Genomic DNA, 17,465 nt, shown 5'->3' with positions numbered 1-17,465 from the left:
TCTGTTCCCCAGAGTGGCTCACCATGGCCACAAAAACAGCTATGCCAGCAAAACAGAGGGAGCCGTGAAAGGGAGCAAGCTGTTTAAGCCTGCGCTGGTGCCAAAGAAACGCATGATGAACTGCAGTGTGTTTAGAACAGGATTGCCTGTTTTCCACCACCTTCTGACTGACTTCCTTGCAATTGCTGTCTGATGCATTTTTTAAAATTTCCTTCGTGTCGGAGGCAAAGCATTCCTCCCTGCCCCATAGGGGCAAGCAGATGAAGCAATGGATTCAGCCAGCAGCAAAGGCATGTAGCAACAGATGCCAACAACCAAAGGAAGCAGGGAGGCTGCAGCAAACTAGAAAAGGGAATGCTGACGATCTGCAGCCAGATGTGAGCTTTGACTTGGAAATTCATGGCAGGAAAACTGAGGGGCTGAGAAAGTATGAAGGAACTCATGTTGAATGCGGATTTAGGGCAGATTGGGACAAAAAAGTCACTGGACAAGAGGAGAGTGGAAATAAGACCTCACAAGAAACAATACACTTTCAAACACAGAAGATATGAACTTTGGGACAAGACGGATGAGCTAGGGCATAACAAAGTGCTGACTTGGGCAAAGAAGGAAAGATAGCTCAGGGAACCAATCTAGACTAAAATAAAATAAAATAAATTTTAAAAAGGAAAAAAAGGAAATAAAGCAAAGGTAGTTAGATTTCAGTCAGTTCAGTTCCTGGCACAAGCATTCATGTCAGCACAAAGCAGCAGGCAAAACTGCAGAACTTAAGAATCTTAAGGAGTTTATGGCAAGGTTTTATGGCAACTTACTTCTGTGTGTCTGAGGAAGTAGTTTTACATTTTATCTAATTCTGTCTCATCATGGGCTGTGACTGAGTGTAGGTCCATACTGTATCGCCTCACCTCAGTTTCAAATTCTCACTTTCTCTCCTTCAAATCTGGTGGCTCTGCAGACACAGAGCAAGTCAATTCAGCTTGCCATTCCGATGGAACGCTACACCTTGAAACATGCTTGTTTTCCCATTGTGCTAGCAATCTGAACCCTGCAACCACAGGTTCATTAGATCTCATCCAAAAAAAACCAGAGGAGCAGGGCCCACTGCAAAGTGACAGTTTTCAGTTACCTCATGTCAGGTACAGTGTGAAACCAAAGCCTGAAACAGAGTCTGCAAGAAGTTTTCTGACCCCAGTCACATTCTTTAGTCATGACGTTATGAAACTGTCTACAGAAATTAAACCAATCTGAATTGACCTTGCCTCTCCTCCCCATCAATGGACACTAGCTGTGGAATCCAAATTTCTTTGAATTTATTAGCATCTCCTAATGCAGCTATCCAGCATGACATTCATTTAAGTGGAAAGTCCAGCAATTGAGACTGAGTTACCAGATCTGCTGTTCCCTTTTTCCCCCCTATGAGAGCTGACTTTCCACCCTTGGATTTCCCCACTACTGAAAAACAGGTAAGAATTTTCTTCAGTGATTCATAGAGAAGCACGTATCAATATTCCTGTCTTGTCTAAGCTAACCAGTTTACTGAAAAGTAGTAGTAAGTACTCAAGAGGTACTCCCTAACATGGAAATCTAATGAATGTGGGTAAAGGACATGGTGGAAGGGTGGGGGAATTGGTACTGCTGCTGTTCTTTGCTAATTCAAAGGATACCAAATTCAACCTTCACTCCTCCTTTCTTTGAAGCAACAATACTAATAGCCAGGACATGAAGGACATCTAAACCAAGGCTTTTGTTCTGGTGCCAGAATAGATTAAAACATTTTCTATTCTTTACTACAAGACTCAGCCCGGGACCACAGATGCCTGAATATTTCCTCTCTTTTGAGTGCTACTGTATCATGCTAAGCTCAGTTACACCTTTGCAGACATTACAATTTTACTGTATAGATACAATTGTCTACCTTTATACACTTGAATAAATCAGTCTAGCAAGCCAAGTATCAGTAACACTGAAAAAAGTTTGCGACACACAACCAGCTAACTTGTGACAAGTCCGACTAATTCCTAGGCAGCAGTGAAAAGGGGACAAGTGTGCCATTTATACTCTTACACAATAAAGTCCTTGCTGGACAGCTGTCACACCTGATGCTAGTGCAAATTCAAAATATTCCATGTCTAGCACACTACTATCCCTCATGTTTAGTGACCACAATCAATTTTCAATTCAGCACATAAGAATAAAAGGTGCAGGTTAAAGACAGCAAAGAGAACACAATACATACCTTACTCACAGTTCCCACGGACAAACCCAGCTCACTTCCATGCCAGCAGCTCTCTCCCCAGTCACTAAAAGGGAAAACAGGACACAAATATTCAGAGATCTTAAAAAAACCCCAAAAAAACCCCAAAAACACCACAATCCATTTTCTCCTTTAAGAGTAAGGAGTGAAGTCCTTCATCTAGGATTCTTTTTTCATATAATCTTTAATTAATTTGGCATACACAACAGGTTGCATTGAAATACCATAAAGACTGCTGCACTTCTATACACATACCCATGCTACTTGCAGAGCAGAACTTTTACTTTAGGACTATTGGTTTGTCAGTTCTGAAGAATGCATTGTTTGAGATTTACTAAGCCAGAATATTCACCAAATGATACACTCGATCTTCCCGTCCTTGTACTGAAATCATTCTTAAACACTGGATAGTAGAAGTTGGAGACTGTTATGACTAGTTTATTACACCATGTTATCCATTCAAATAAAACCAGGGAAAGGTAAAAAAAAAAAAGTACATTTCAGACTTGTCAAGACTGCAATGAGAATCCCATTGGGGGGTGGGGGGAAAAGAGGGAACCATCCTGTGCACCTTAAAAACTCATAAATGTACTGAAGTAACGCCCACTTTGGCCATACAGTTTTAACAGGTATGCACAGCAGGACTTGACTAGAAAATAATTACTTCAGAAGCTCTGGAAGACTATTGTCTGAAACAGCAGTAAAAAGGGTCAGAAGTTGATTTGTAGTTGCCATACTTTCACTCCTACTTCCTCAGCCACCTTAAAAAAAATACAAATCATCATATGAAGGTTTTAACAAAGTTTCCATTCCATTTCCTCCTCTGAGCTTTTCAGACTTCAGGGCTTCCTAGACACCAGAAGCACAGAACTGCAGTTGAGATGCCATGATATTCTGTCAATAAAAGAAAATAAAAGAAACCCAGGCACCTCCCTGAATACAAACTTCAGACCAGATGGACTGAGGACACAAGCATTAACATAGCTGGAGTGGAAAAGAGAAGAGAAGAGAGAAGAGAGAAGAGAGAAGAGAGAAGAGAGAAGAGAGAGAAGAGAGAAGAGAGAAGAGAGAAGAGAGAAGAGAGAAGAGAGAAGAGAGAGAAGTAGAGAAGAGAGAAGAGAGAAGAGAGAAGAGAGAAGAGAGAAGAGAGAAGAGAGAAGAGAGAAGAGAGAAGAGAGAAGCAGAGGAAGAGAGAAAGAAGAGAGAGAGAGAAGAGAGAAGAGAAGAGAGAAGAGAAGAGAGAAGAGAAGAGAAGGAGAAGAGAAGAGAAGAGAAGAAGAGGAAGAGAAGAGAAGAGAAGAGAAGAGAAGAGAAGAGAAGAGAAGAGAAGAGAAGAGGAGAAGAGAAGGAGAAGAGAAGGAAGAAGAGAAGAAAAAAGAGCTGTCTACTACTTTAACATCAGACAGAATAAGACCAATTAGACTGGTTAGTCTCTTCTGAAGAAAGAATGCCCACAGCTAGACACTTGGATAATCAGCATATTGCAAAATTTGAAAGAGTTTCCCTGATCCCCAACAAATAAAAGAAGAAAGCTGTTTAGAACCAGCTACAGGTGATGAATTGCACATCTGCTTGGTCAACTCTCCTCCAGTTAACAATTTGCAGGAGAAGGGATTTACAATACTGACACAAATAAAAAAAGTAAGGACCCTACTACTTTAGAAGCTTCCCTTACAATCCCTTTCAGAGAATGTTTCAATTTTTCTTTGAATAAAATGTTGTCAGCACGCATTAATCATGGTTCTGCCACAGAATCAAGAAGTCATTCTGCCACCTCTTACAGTATTTGTCATCAAGTCAATATTTAGAATTACTCACAACCACTTAAACAATTAATTTAATGTGAGAACCCATAACAAGTAATTATTTTTTCTTTAATAAAGCCAAACTGATACAACTGTAGTTAAAATATGATAATGATGCAAAGCTACAAAACCAAGTATATACTTACAATGTACTTTTTACAGAATCGAGGATCCTAGATTTCCTAAAGGCAAGGCAAAAAGGCCTCAAGAAGTCAAGGAAAGTCTTCCACAAAGATAGTAAACAATTAACCATGGCTAAGAGTTCAATATTCCAATCTGATGAACAAAGTGCCTGATTATATAGTCTGATAAAATAATCTTGCTGGAGCATTCTTCTGACAGCATCAAGCACATAACATCAAAATTTAGGTATGGAATATTTGCTTGTGACGGTGCTGGTTTTTTAAATCACAAATTGTAAGTGAGTGAAATTATCCATATATTAAAGCTTTACTCCAGTGCAAGTTTTTGGCATCATTTGGTTTTGAGTGGGTTGGGGGGGGGGGGGGGGGGGGGGTTTGGGGTTTTTGGGTTTGGTTTTTTTTTTTTTGAGACACAGGTACTCCTGAAACTGCTTTTGACACATGGAAGTGTGGAGAAGTTAGAGTTAGAAGTTAGTGTGGAGAAGTTAGAGACGCATTTCATTTGAAGATTTCTGCTGGCCAATCCCTAACTTCCAGTAATCTTGGTTCAATGGATATTCTCTTCCAATTTAAGACTGCAACAGCACAGATAAAACTGGACAATCACCATGCTGCTGCATTTCATTTCCAGCACTTAAGATCCATGTTCTCCTGAATCTCATCTGAGTCAAGACAGCTCCAACACTGAGTCTTTTTTTGGTCTGCCTGTCCTACCACCGGGGTACAGGGCAATCTGCTAGTCTTTTACAGAAGTGGGACCCCATAACCAGTCAGAAAATCTCTGTATTTTCTTCAGTGTGTTTTTTCTCTGCAAAACTTCAGACTGCTGAGTTTTCCAGTCCTGAAGAATATACCAGGCTATCCCTAATCAGCTGGCAGGGTGAGGCAGAAGAGGGAAGAATCTCTGTGTACATCCCCAGTTCTACATCCCTTCCAAGGCACTCATTACCAACAACTGGTCAACAGAAGACACCAGGCTGGATAGACATCTCACCTGGCACAATACAGAAGACCTTGAGGTCTTACCTCTTAAGGTATGCATGAAGATTAAAAATATATATATATATATAAATACATAAATACACTCAGTGATTTTTGGCATCTTTGCAAAAACTTAGCACTATTCCTCAGAAAAGAACATGCATGTGTGTGTATGTGTACATGCAAACACACAGGCAGAAAACCGGGTCAAATTATTTCAATAACTTCCTACTTCAGTTTATTTACCTCTTCTGAGTTCCCAGCACTTCCATTAGCCTTCTCAGGTGTCCAGAGATCCTTGTTCTCCCACATGTAACTCATCCTCCAGGACAGCATATATTTATCTTTCTTTCTCTACTAAGAACTAAAGTTTTATTCCAGGTACTCTGGCCAATAAAGGGCCAACTTTAAACTTTCAGTCCTATTTGTCAAGGAAGTTCCTGCTCAATCTTAGCAGATGGTTGAAGTATTGCATCCTGCGATTTACTGCTTAGTCATCTGAACCCCAAGTAGGAGATAAACTGGCTTGCAATGGGCATGGACGGTCATCAACTTTTTTTCTAATATGTGTGCCATTAAGCTAAGAGATGCTGCAGGTATACTGTGTTTCTATTGTTATCCTTATTCAGTCACCCCACAGAATTTCAATCCAGCTTGAAGAAGGAAAAACAGAAAACACAGAAACACCCCACCTTCAAAATAACAAGTCAGACTTCACAAAAATTTAGCAGAACAGCCTTGGAACTGTAATGAGAGATGAGCTCTTTACTTGTCCTTCTATATTGCAGTGAGTGAGCAAAGATTAATCTGATAACTGAAACATTTTCTGGCAAAATTCCACAGCTAAACTGCTTTTGTTATTCTTTGCTTACAGCACACCAAAACATTCCTCCAACCCTCCTTTTTCCTCTCACTATACAGTCAATGCAGGCAAAATTCCACTGTCCTAGATTTTCTGAAGAAAAAATAGTGTCATCTCTAAGAAATGCAGAAGCCTCATCTTGCTGATAAACTTCTCCATCCAATGGAAATGTTTATATGTCAGTGTTTACATGTTCAAGCCAAATGGCTGCTATTCCAGTGATTACAATGACTTATTGCCTTCGCTGGTGACTTGGAGTTTGAGCACGTCTGAACAACTCAAAACTCACTGACATGATTCACAAGTCCGATCTGAACACGGCAATGCCAAATTCATATCCCATCTTTCTAACAGACATACTACCTCTTAGATGCAGGCTTTGAAAAGATTCAGACTCCAGGCAATCTGTTGCTGTCAAGCATGCCTGACAGGACGTATGAGAGCGAATTTAGAGACACAGTTATATTAGGCCTAACATTAACTTGGCCCTACCAATCACAGAGAAATCTCTCAACAAGGTTTGGGTCCATCTCACACAATGGAATAGAAACTAAGTTACAACGCAGACTGTAATCACTTTCTGTTGGGAAATTCCTATATTTCTATAAAAAAATCATAAGAGAGGGCAAAAATAATTTAAAAAAAAAAAAATCACCCAAGTAGAGTCTTTCAATGCTTTTCCAAAAGTTTCTTCCTGAAGGAGGAAATATTTCCCTGTAATTGACAGAAAGTGAACCTTGTCTCATCTTTGCTCAGAGCTGTACCTTCACACACATAAACAGCTGCAGAAAGAATGACTTCATCATAACATGGGTATGGCTGTGTGTAAAGGATGATCTCATTTGGGTAAGCCTAAACAGGGTGTCGACCGTATGGATCAATCGTGCAGCGAAGACATATCCTCAGTGTCTGCTAAACCACAGAAAGGGCAGAACTCAAGGAACCACAGTACACACACACCCCCTCCCTAGTGCGGCTAGAACTTGTCATAATTGCCATATATTACAGGAAGCATTAATTTGAGGTTGAAACAATCTATGATGTAGACTCCTGCCCCAAAACAAAATTAATTTCACAAAACTAGACGTATCATTTCAGTCTCCTCTTCCCCTAATGTGAAGGTACTCTGAAAATGATGCGCAGTCCACATTTATTTGCCTCACTGGAAGATGGCAAAATAGGGACTTTTCTGCGTTGCTTTATGCCAGAGGCTCCTGCATTGTGGAACACTTCAATATGTGCCCATGGCAAGCAGAGATGACAGCAGCAGCAGCAGCTCCTTACCATGTCCAGGGGAAAATTTTTATTTCAGTGAATTAGGAACTTCCACAGAGGCAGCCCCCAGTGATCACCTGTTAACAAATAACATCCTGGCACATGCAGCAGCAGCTACCATGCTGCTTCTGCTCTGCTCCGCAAAAACCCTGCTTTTCTGGATCAGGAGGGCCAAAACAAGCTGAAATAGGGAGCACAAGTTAATTAAGAAGGATAAGTAGAAGTAGTTGATGTGCTAGTTTGTGGTAGGAGAGCAAAAGCAGATGGATGGCGTGAGGTTAAGGTGCAAAAGAAAATCCCCAATTAAAAGCTCAGCCTTTAGCTTTCAAGATTTAAAAAGACTTGTGACTGTGTGTTAAATTTCACCTTCTTACAGAGATGTTATCAATATGGCTGTGTGCCTAAATCCAAAATATTTCTTCACACAAGAATAATGATGCTGCACACACAAGAAAATGGGGGAGGGAAGGGGAAAGGAATGCTGCACAAACTAAATTCATTACTTCAATTTCTGAAATATAAACCAATCTAATTTAAACAATTACAGTACCTTGCTCAGTGACAATCTCTCAAATTTATCTGTGTGGAAAATAAGTGTCTCATATCAGAAATAGAAAAGGATCTAAGAAAGTGAGCTACTGTTACTGGCATTGTTTCTTAACATCTGAAAACACAGTATCAGACTGATGGCAGATTCCTGTGTAAGCTGCACACACCATTTGCCCTCCACAAGGACAACCTGCATTTAAAAATCTAAAGGCATTGACTGACCACTATGGCATACCTAAGCCCAGTAATGTAAACTGTCCTCACCCCAATGCCATTCATTTCCCTTGAAGAAGCCACTTAACAGTGTTTGCACTCCATAAAGCACTCAAAGGAGGGAAGGTAAAATATACACATTAACCACACGCATTATGTCCCTGAAGGACTGAACACAGTATTTGACAAAGGAATGAGTTTCTGAATTCAGACAAACCCATCCATTCAATCTGTTTGACAGGCATAAAAGAAGAATCACAGGAACAGTTTTAAACTATGGTTCCAAAAATGTTCCCTTTAGCTGTAGCTCTTACTAATCCACTTCTGTGCGCCCTCCACTCTAGCTTTTCATTCCTTTGGCCCTCCTCCACCTTTTATTTTGGGGGCTGAGCGGGGAGAGGAACAGAACATGCACAAACTAAAAATCAGGTCTCTAACCTGGCTCAGCATGCAGCCCCACAGACATACCATCACTACTGAGGTGACAGCACACGGTGGGGAGGGGAAAAAAAAGGCAGACGGGAATATGAGCTGTTTAAGACAGCCCCACCACTAAAAGAAACGTCTGTGTAACCACATCCTCTGTTTTCAGTCTCAGTTCAGCAATGTGTCCAGCAGGAAATAATTAGATTTGGCTTTCCCAGAGTAGGTGTTTGACGGTTTCAGACCGCTGAACAGTTGCTTTTTCTGCTTCCTCTTCAACAGTTTCTCAGGAAAAGACATTGACCCTCAGGACACAGTTAATTTAAAAAAATACCCAAAACTTTAAAGGAAGAGCATTGTGTAACTATAAGACGATTTAGTAATTGTTACGTCTTTTTACAGAGAGGAAATCAACTGTACCCTTCAAAAGGGTTCTTAATCATAATACTGAGTTATCAGTATGTAAACAGACATTGAGACAGTCCGATTATATCATCCACAAGACAGGAAGGACAGCTGATTATAGAGAGTAAAGACAGAAGATTCTCGGAAGTGCTATAAATTGTGCTTTTGAGGTAAAAAGCATATATGGAGACACCTCACACATTCCAAATGAGCGTAGCAATTAATCTTGTGATAACGTTTTGACACATCCTAAGAATTTATCTGCTTTCTGCTCTAACATCCAAACCCTTTTTGCTCTGATCCTTCTCTATATCTAGTACAGCTGCCCTTTCCCCCCACAAAATACCACACAGTAATGGAATCATGGCTCAACAGTGAAGGAAATCCAGTAGGGCTTTTATTATTATTATTACTACTACTAAATTAAGGGGTATTTTGATTGCCTGAATGTAGATTTCACCTGGAGGTTCAAGGATGAAAGGGTCTGTGGAAAATGCTGCTGCTTTACCATGCCAGCAGGAGCCAGAGTTATAAAAAACAGTCACAAGCAAGCACCCCTCCCCAAAACCAAGAGTTTCCTATTATTTCACATTCAAGGGGAGGAAAATTTAAAGACTGCTTTTGGAAGACACCCATATTCTCTTAGCCCTCTGTCAAAATGTATTCTGTACTCCCTCTCTTTGTGTTTTGTTTCCTGATCTGCTTGTTGCCTGAAGATTTGGGGGTCTTCTCCCACATGATGTTAGAGTGGATGGCCTTAATTAAATAGAAATCAAAGCTGCTTCCACAACTGTTGGAACCAGCAAACACAGCACTACTTACATTTTGTACAGAACAATACGATGCCCAAGGAGTTATAACTAGCAGTATTTCACTCTCTTCCTGAAATCACATTCGGTATCTAAATTATAAGCAAGGGAGGACTGAAAAGGGCTCAGTAAGTTAATATCCGGTAATTAAGAAGGGCAAATTCGCCTACTTGTGAAAAGCTTATAGCATTTGCTTTCAGCCCTGAGTCTCCTTCTCCTTTCAGCAGAAAGCACGAATCTCAAGAACAGCAAAGGAGTTCACAGTCAGCTTCAGATCATACACTTATTTTAAAATCTATTATTAGATTCTGTTTAATCATAACTGTTAGATCACTCATTTAATCACTGCAGCAAACGGGAACAAATGGGTGTCCCTCTCATTTCATATTCAGAAATTACTGAAGTATTTTTGGCAATACTTATGAAGACCTAAAGGCATTACACTTCTAGCACTTCTACCGTATGAATTTTAACAGTGTCTTTACAAAAGCCTACTGATGGGTTTTGTGCAAGCAGCAAGATATACTTTGAAATCAGTGCTGAAAGTTTGTTTGTATATTTACCTGAAAGTAAAACCAACATACAATTAGAAAACACACTTTCAATAAGTTAGCTATGCCATGGCTAACTAGCACTGATGTCAAATGCAAATTTAAAATAAAGACAGAATTGCATACTGAATTGTCTCAGTGCCCATGCTGGAAATGCTGCGGTAGACACATTCAGTCCAGAATAGCTACGTTTTATATTTTCCAAATATTCAGAGCTGTGTCTTCAAATCCTACCAGCAAATAAAAAGCACATTTTGGTTTTCACAACCCAGCAAAGAAGCTACAGACTTAAAAAGAAACATTTTTGATGCCTTCAGAATGTATTTTCACTTGATGGTAGACTAAGATGCAGTTTCATGGCAGAGGCCCTGATACTGTCTGGACAAACATGATACAAGAAAGGAAGTACTATAAGCAGCAGCAAACCTTAAGCCCCTTATTCAGCCCACTCAAGGTTCATCTTGTAAAACAGAACCACGCAGAACCATGTTAGCACACCATTTGCATGATGCAGTATAAGGATACACAGAGGCAGATCATAAAGGTCTCGGGAGGGTATTTCCACCTACACACAAGGCAAAAGGTCCGAGTTTTCATCCTTGATCCCCCGATATATGAAATTACAGTCCTCTCCGATACGAGATTTTACAGTCACAGAGAGGGAGACCTAGTCCCCACTGGACAGACGCCTGGGTCACATGGATGTTACCTTAAATATGCATCCAGCCATAGCATAGACGAGCATCTTTTCAGTGGGGAAAATTAACCCCGCTTAATACAATCTGGTGTGTGCACGGAGCGGTGAGGACGGCAGGAGATTGCTGCTGCACAAATCCTTGTAAACTACTGCCACCACTACCGGGCCTGTAAAATCGGTAAGAGAGCACCCAAAAAGCAACCACCGCCGACCTACTAAGGGCGAGGCGCCCGGGACAAGAGAGGGGAAACGCTGCGCCGAGCCCCTCTCAGGGGGAGGAGACGGGGAGAGGCCGGAGGGAGGCAAAAGCGAGCCCGGGGCCGAGGGGAAACAGGCGCGGGGGCTTCGGAGGGGGCGAAGCCGGCCGAGGGCTGGAGGCAGCGGCGGTGCCCCGGCGAGGGGAGGCCCCTCGGGGCGGGCCGGGGCCCCGCGGAGCGGAGCTGTCCAGCCGCGCCGGGCGCCCGCCTCGCCCCCAGGACGGCCGGTGGGGCGGGGGCCGGGGGGGGGGGGGGGGGGGGGGCGGCATCAGGGGGCACGCGCTGCCCCCTCCCGCCCGCACCAACGGCCGCCGCTGAGGAGAGGTCCGGGCGGCGGCGCGAGACCCGCGCCGGGGCGGCTCCCCGCAGGCGGGCCCGCGCCCACCCACCCCCCCCGCCCCCCTTTCTTTGCCCCCCGGCGGCAGAGGTCGCCTCGCAGCTGCCGGCCGAGCCGGTGCTCGGTACTCACCTGGTCACGGCTCCATCTCGCTCCGACCCCACCCGTCCCTGGCGGAGCCGCCGCCGCCCGCCGAGACCCGCGCTTCCCCCGAGCGTGCAACCCGGCCTCGCCACCGCCGACCGGCGCCTCGCAACCGCGGAAGCGCCCGCCCCGCGCCTCCCTGCCGCGGCGACACGCGCCGGGCTCCGCCAATCAGGGCGGAGAGGCGCGGGTGAGCGCCACCGGCGCTGGCCAATGGGCCGCGAGCACCTGGGGAAGCTAACGGGCTCGAGGCAGAGCGAGGGGGCGGGGGCGGGGCGGGCGTCGCGTTCCTGGCGGGGCGGACAGCCAATCGGAAAGCAGGGATGATGTCATCGGTGGAGGGGCGGGGGCGGGGCGGGACTCCCCTGGGAGGGCGGGGGAGGGGGAGGGGCGGGGTCTTCGCCCTTAAAGGGACAGCGATGCCCTTGTGGCCTTTGGGGGGCGGCAGCGGGCATGCTGAGGGGCAGGCAGATGTTTAACTTTTATTGCGTTTATGGGGGGTTTTTTGTTTGCTTTGTAAGGGGATGTTTTCCAAAAGGCGCTGTGGGAACGGTGCGGCGAAGGCCTGGCTGGTGCCAGCGGGTGAGCGGGGCCCCCTTGGCCCCGAGGTGGCTCCATGGGGCCAGGTGAGGCCCAGCGGGGTGGCCCTGAGGGCAAGGGAAGCGCCATGCAAGCCTGGCTGCCCCCTTCACCCTGCCTCCCCCAGCCCCACGACTTTTGCCTTCCCGATGCCATCACCCCTAATCCTTGGGGTGGGCCTGGGGGGGTGCCCAGCCATGGAGGAGCAGGAGGCCTGCACCAGAGGTGGTGGGGAGAGGCTGGATGCCATGTTGGCATCGCTGCCTGACCTGTGACTGAGTTGGAGGTTTCAGCTGATTTGGAGGTTTCAGCTGCCCCTCCGGTGGCTGAAGCCTCCAAATATCTGGCTTCTCCAGGAGAAGCACGTTGTTTCTTGGTTTAGTATGAAGGTGGGAGAAGAAATTCCAAATGGGTGAAATGTCCATAATGAAAACTTCAGTTAACTGGGGTGAGACTGTTGAGAAAATAGAGGAATGATGCCATACCTAAAGAGCAGAACACAGGATCGTGGTTAGACTATTACAGTATTGTTATAAATAGTTGGTGAACGTCTACCTGCAACATTGTTCTCACACCTGCTTATTCTATCTTAAAAGGATGTTATGGACATGAATCATGACAGAGGCTGTAACAATGCTCAGGGAAGGATTGTCTCACACTGCAAAGCTGAAAAAATCAGGATTGCCCTTCAAAACAGAAGGGGACATGAGGAAGGTATAAAATAATAAATGGTACAAAGAAAGCAAGATTGGCCTTTCCTTATACTCTCATGTAGTCAAAGAACTAGAGGACATGATATAACTGCAAAGCAATGTATATGAAGTAGTTAGGAAAAAATGTTTGTGCCATGTACAATTAACCTATGAAATTCATTATAAGAAGCTTGATGATACAAGAATGTTAGGAAGAACCAAACAGCCAGTTTCTGCCAGTCAGCCACTATGTTGCCCTAGTTTCTAATCCTGACATTTACAGCTCTTTGCTTTTCATTCCTGGGGATCCAGTTCAGCTCTGGCTAAGCACATAAATCTTGATGTAACGTAATTCTTCTCCATGCTCTTTGACAGGGTTAGCCCTCCAGAGGTAGTTTAGTGAAAGAGTAAAGTCAAAAACATGAAATGTTCCCATGGATGATGGTAATTCTAGGAGGTTTAGGTTTAATGACAAGTCAGGAATATTTACCTTCCTTTTCTCCCGTACTTTCTAAAAGTAGCTCTTTAGGGATCCGAGAGAAATGCTCCAAGTAGATGAGAAAGCATGGATGTCTTTCTGTTTTACATTGCTGGTTTAAGCAAGAATGGTGCATGGCTTGTTGTTGAAATAATTTGCTTAGGAGACTTGTTAATCGATCTGTTTGCAGTGTGGGGGGAGAGATGATGTGTCCAAGGATGTACCACAAACTGATGGCAAAGCTCACAGCTATGCCCATATTTTCAATTCACAAGCCAGAGTCCTACTAACCAGGCTATATCTTCCTTCAAACAGATGAACAGTTAAGAGATGAAAGCCTTTGCCTTCATTTCTGTGCCTAGGTTTCATTGGTTTGCTAATGTCTCTACTGATTTACATACTCTACCTATTACTGATTGTTTTCAGTATCTACTACTACATTCTTCTAAAGTTCCAAAGGTATTTACAGACCTTGATAAAGATACCGTAGGGGAAAAACAGAAAGCAAGAAATCTGCTTGCTCATAAAAGCTCTCTGTCTTCACCAGGAATAATGAAAAGCGAAGAACACGCATTACATGCAAGCTATGTCTTTTGTTTTAGTTTTGAAGGCCTCTTTGTTATTTTTGGTAGCTTTCAGTTTCATTAAAACTTATAATGAATGAACTAAATTCACATTTTATTAACAGCTACATAAGAACAGTCTGCAGTATTGGTAAAGGCAGCAGATCAAGTGTATTAAATTACTTCCATTTGATTTTATGTTAGTTGAAGGTTTACAATGAACAAAGAGAACACCAGTGAGGTATAACAGAATACAGCAGAATTCAATCTAGCTACAGTGGGACTAGTTCTAAGTGCAGTTCTGAACTCAATTGCATAATTAGAAAATCAATTTATGTTTGGGTGCCTACCATGAGCAACTAAGCTTGGAATCTTGCACAGAAATATTTGATTTTCCCAACCTGATGTCTTAGTCATGACTGAGTTAGCATTACATTCAGTTTTGCATTTGGATTTCCTCTTTAAAGAAAAGGAGGAAGAATGGGGAAAAAACACCAAAAGAGAACAAAGCTAAAAGGTCTCCTTAAGAGTGTTTCTAAAGATAAAGTTCTTAAAATGGCTCAATACTAAGCTTAACCTTAAAGGCTGGATGGCCTTCAGCCATCTAAAGATGACTCTGCTTAAAACCATAAGCTATTAAAGAAATGTAAATGGCCCAACAACTCAGAACATGCCTAATAATGTTTGTTGTCTTGGCATTAGGCTGATGGACAAATCGTCTCCTGATGGAGAAAGAACCTGGTTGGCACAGCTAACTATTCCAGCTTATTTTTTCTGAAAGTAATGAATCCTGCTAACTTGGCTTCTGACTAGTTATACACACCTTAGCAGCTCAGCAAGATCCCAAGTTTTCCAGTGGTTTGCATGTGCCACAGCAGCAGATGCTCACGTGTGTGTGTGTGTGCACAAGAGAGTGGGCAGGGGCTTTCCAGGGCCCTGGGGAAACTCCTCCCAGAGGCACTTGGCCAAGCAGGGGTGATTGCCAGCCCTGGGCTCAGGCAAGGCCCCTACACCAGCTGCTGTGGCCAGTCTCCTGCAAGACGCTGACCTGGGCTGTGAGGCAAGCCACCTCTGTGGCACCTTTTCCCCAGCAGCTCTGGCAGGCACTCGCATGTAGGTGGTTTCTGCTGGGACGTAATTGCCTGCATCAAGGCTGGATGAGCTCTTCCACCAGACTGCGCGCTGTCAGTCGCTTGATCAGCTCGGCTTCTGTGTATGGCCTTAAGCCAGAGCCTACACTTCCCTCTCAGGCTGCGGGGCAGAGGTTGACAAGGAGGGTGTGCCTGACAGGGATGGGCCGGGAAAGGAATAGGAGGGTGCAGAAGGTACTGGAGTTCAGGCATGTGTATTTGAATACACAAGAGGAGGAGTGGGCTGTAGAGGCTGAAGACTGGGCTCCTAATGGAGCGTGGTGTGAAGATACCCTTCTGCACATGGTCTGGCTCTGAGCAGGCAGCTGCTGCAACCGCCCGGGGTGGTGCCACAGTCATGCTACGTTAGGAGCCCCTGCGGGAGCTTTAAAGGCAGCGATTGAGTTTGGGGTTGTGTTGTAAAACTACGAGGAGATCGTATGTTTTCAGCCTTGTTTAATCAAGTCCTGACAAGCAAGAATAAGAGACGACCAGAGGAAGTGCCTGACATAATTCCCTGCCTTCAGAGAGGCCAATCACTTGCACTTTTTTAATTGAATCGTGTTCTTTACATGGTTTCATTCTTCTTTTCCATGTCCTGCACATCAGCGGCTGGTTGCTGTCCTATAATCCCCACAGTACAAGTGCCTCTTGAGAAAGGAGTTGGGAGAAGACGTGAACACCTTACAGAGGTAGTTTAATGGCTGTGTTCAAAGCATTAGAGAGAACTGGTTTTCCTATCTTACTAAGGATTTTCTGTTTTGAAGTGGGTCAACACTTTCCGCTTGGTAAACACCAACATATTTCCATAAATGTAAGCAATCTACCTTCCTATCTGCCCTTTTCAAGAAAAGAGGATTTGGCGTGCTCAGCTGCTCAAAGAAAGAGTAGCATGGAGGAAAAGGAGAGCAAAAGCAGCTGAAATCTTTTAAAAAGTATGTCCTTTTGGCAAACACCAAGCACAAGAACTTCCGATAAAGAAATTGTTTGGGGAAGTGGTAAGTGCATGTAAAAAGTGCACAACCTAGTATCAGAGTTCAGGCTTAATAATTACAATGTCTTCTATCAAAGAATACATAAATTATTAACTTAAGGCTGTGGCTTCCAAGTGGCAATCCACATGGGTAGAAAAGTGTTTACCATAGTAAACAACGCAGTTTACAAACTCATCGGTTCAAAAGTGCAGTGATAAAGACACATTGTGGTTTATGAGAAAAGTTGAAGGTTGGCCATAATGTTTTTGTCTAAAAGGACTGGAACGGATACCAGTTCTTTTCTGGGGTTATTGTAGTATTTTACTGCTTCCCATAGATGGAGCCAAACTCACATCGTCCAGCTGCATCTGACTCACCGGCAATGAATGCAGCTTCCCCAAAATCAGAGGAGAACTGTAGTAGGAGAGTTTGTCATGTATCCCCAAGCCCCATTTCCTGCCCATTCCCCTAGGCTGACTCCCTAATACTGTTTCACTGTCTCCCAGGTCTGTTCCCACAGTGGAGCGGCAACAGGCAATGACACACGAAAGCGCTAATCCCATGCTGACTTTCCCATACAGCTTGAGGGGAAATGTTTTTCAGATGTTGCAAATACGACCTTTCTAACTACATGTTATATCACAGCTTTGGCTAGTGGTCTATTCTTCTGCGTATTGAATGGATAAGGCATTAGAGAGGGTCTTAGGAAGCATGTTTTGGATGCTTCTTCCTTCCACTGCCACACTGTGATCTTGGGCAAAATTCTGATCTACTATATCTTATGACTCTGGACTTCCACTGCAAAATGTTTGGGATCTATGGATGCAATGCAATGACTTGTAAGAGAAAGTAGGAGCTTTGGAGAACAGAGAGGAGGACTCTACTATCTCTGCCAAGAGATAGCTAAATTGCAGTGATTTGATCAAAAAATTGTGTAAGGAAGACAGACACAACTGTCAGCCAAACAAGGCTAAGAGCATTACAGGGTAAGGAGTGAGCTTTTCCAGCCTTCGAGAGTAAGAAATCATAGCTACCCTCCTGACAGCAACTCAAAGTTCTTTGCTTACTTCAAGAGCCAAGGAAGGCGTCTCAACGTATGTGTTCAGAACAGTGCAAAGCTGCTCATGTCCCAGTGAGGGGCAAGAGTAAATATTTCCACGCTGATTTTACTTACCTGGCAACAGATTTCATTATGTTGGACTTTAAAGTGTTATGGAAACATCTGAGGCCACTTACTGTATAGACAGAGTGCCCTTTTGCTAGACTTTTATTTTTAAGCAAGACAGCAAAGCTGATAATTTTCTGAAAACCCCTTTGTATTCAGCGGGCCAGTCTTGCTATCCT

The 17,465-nt window shown here is 43.7% G+C and overlaps 1 protein-coding gene across 1 annotated transcript in view; it reads right to left on the bottom strand.

Moving 5' to 3' along the window:
* Nucleotides 1–11,006, bottom strand: part of MRTFA (myocardin related transcription factor A) — a 97,747-nt gene extending 86,741 nt beyond the window's left edge. Inside the window, exons 1-2 of the mRNA XM_075727990.1 lie at nt 10,980–11,006; nt 2,237–2,300 (exon numbers count right to left, since the gene is read on the bottom strand). Of these exons, the coding sequence (XP_075584105.1) occupies nt 2,237–2,300; nt 10,980–11,005 (90 nt within the window). The 5' untranslated portion in view covers nt 11,006. The remainder of the gene's footprint in view (nt 1–2,236; nt 2,301–10,979) is intronic.
* Between the last annotated feature and the right edge of the window lie 6,459 nt (nt 11,007–17,465).

Source organism: Pelecanus crispus, chromosome 1 (assembly GCF_030463565.1).
Source record: "Pelecanus crispus isolate bPelCri1 chromosome 1, bPelCri1.pri, whole genome shotgun sequence".
Lineage (NCBI taxonomy): Eukaryota > Metazoa > Chordata > Aves > Pelecaniformes > Pelecanidae > Pelecanus > Pelecanus crispus.
The sequence above is the reverse complement of the archived record's forward strand: the minus strand, read 5'-3'. Positions and strand labels throughout refer to the sequence as shown.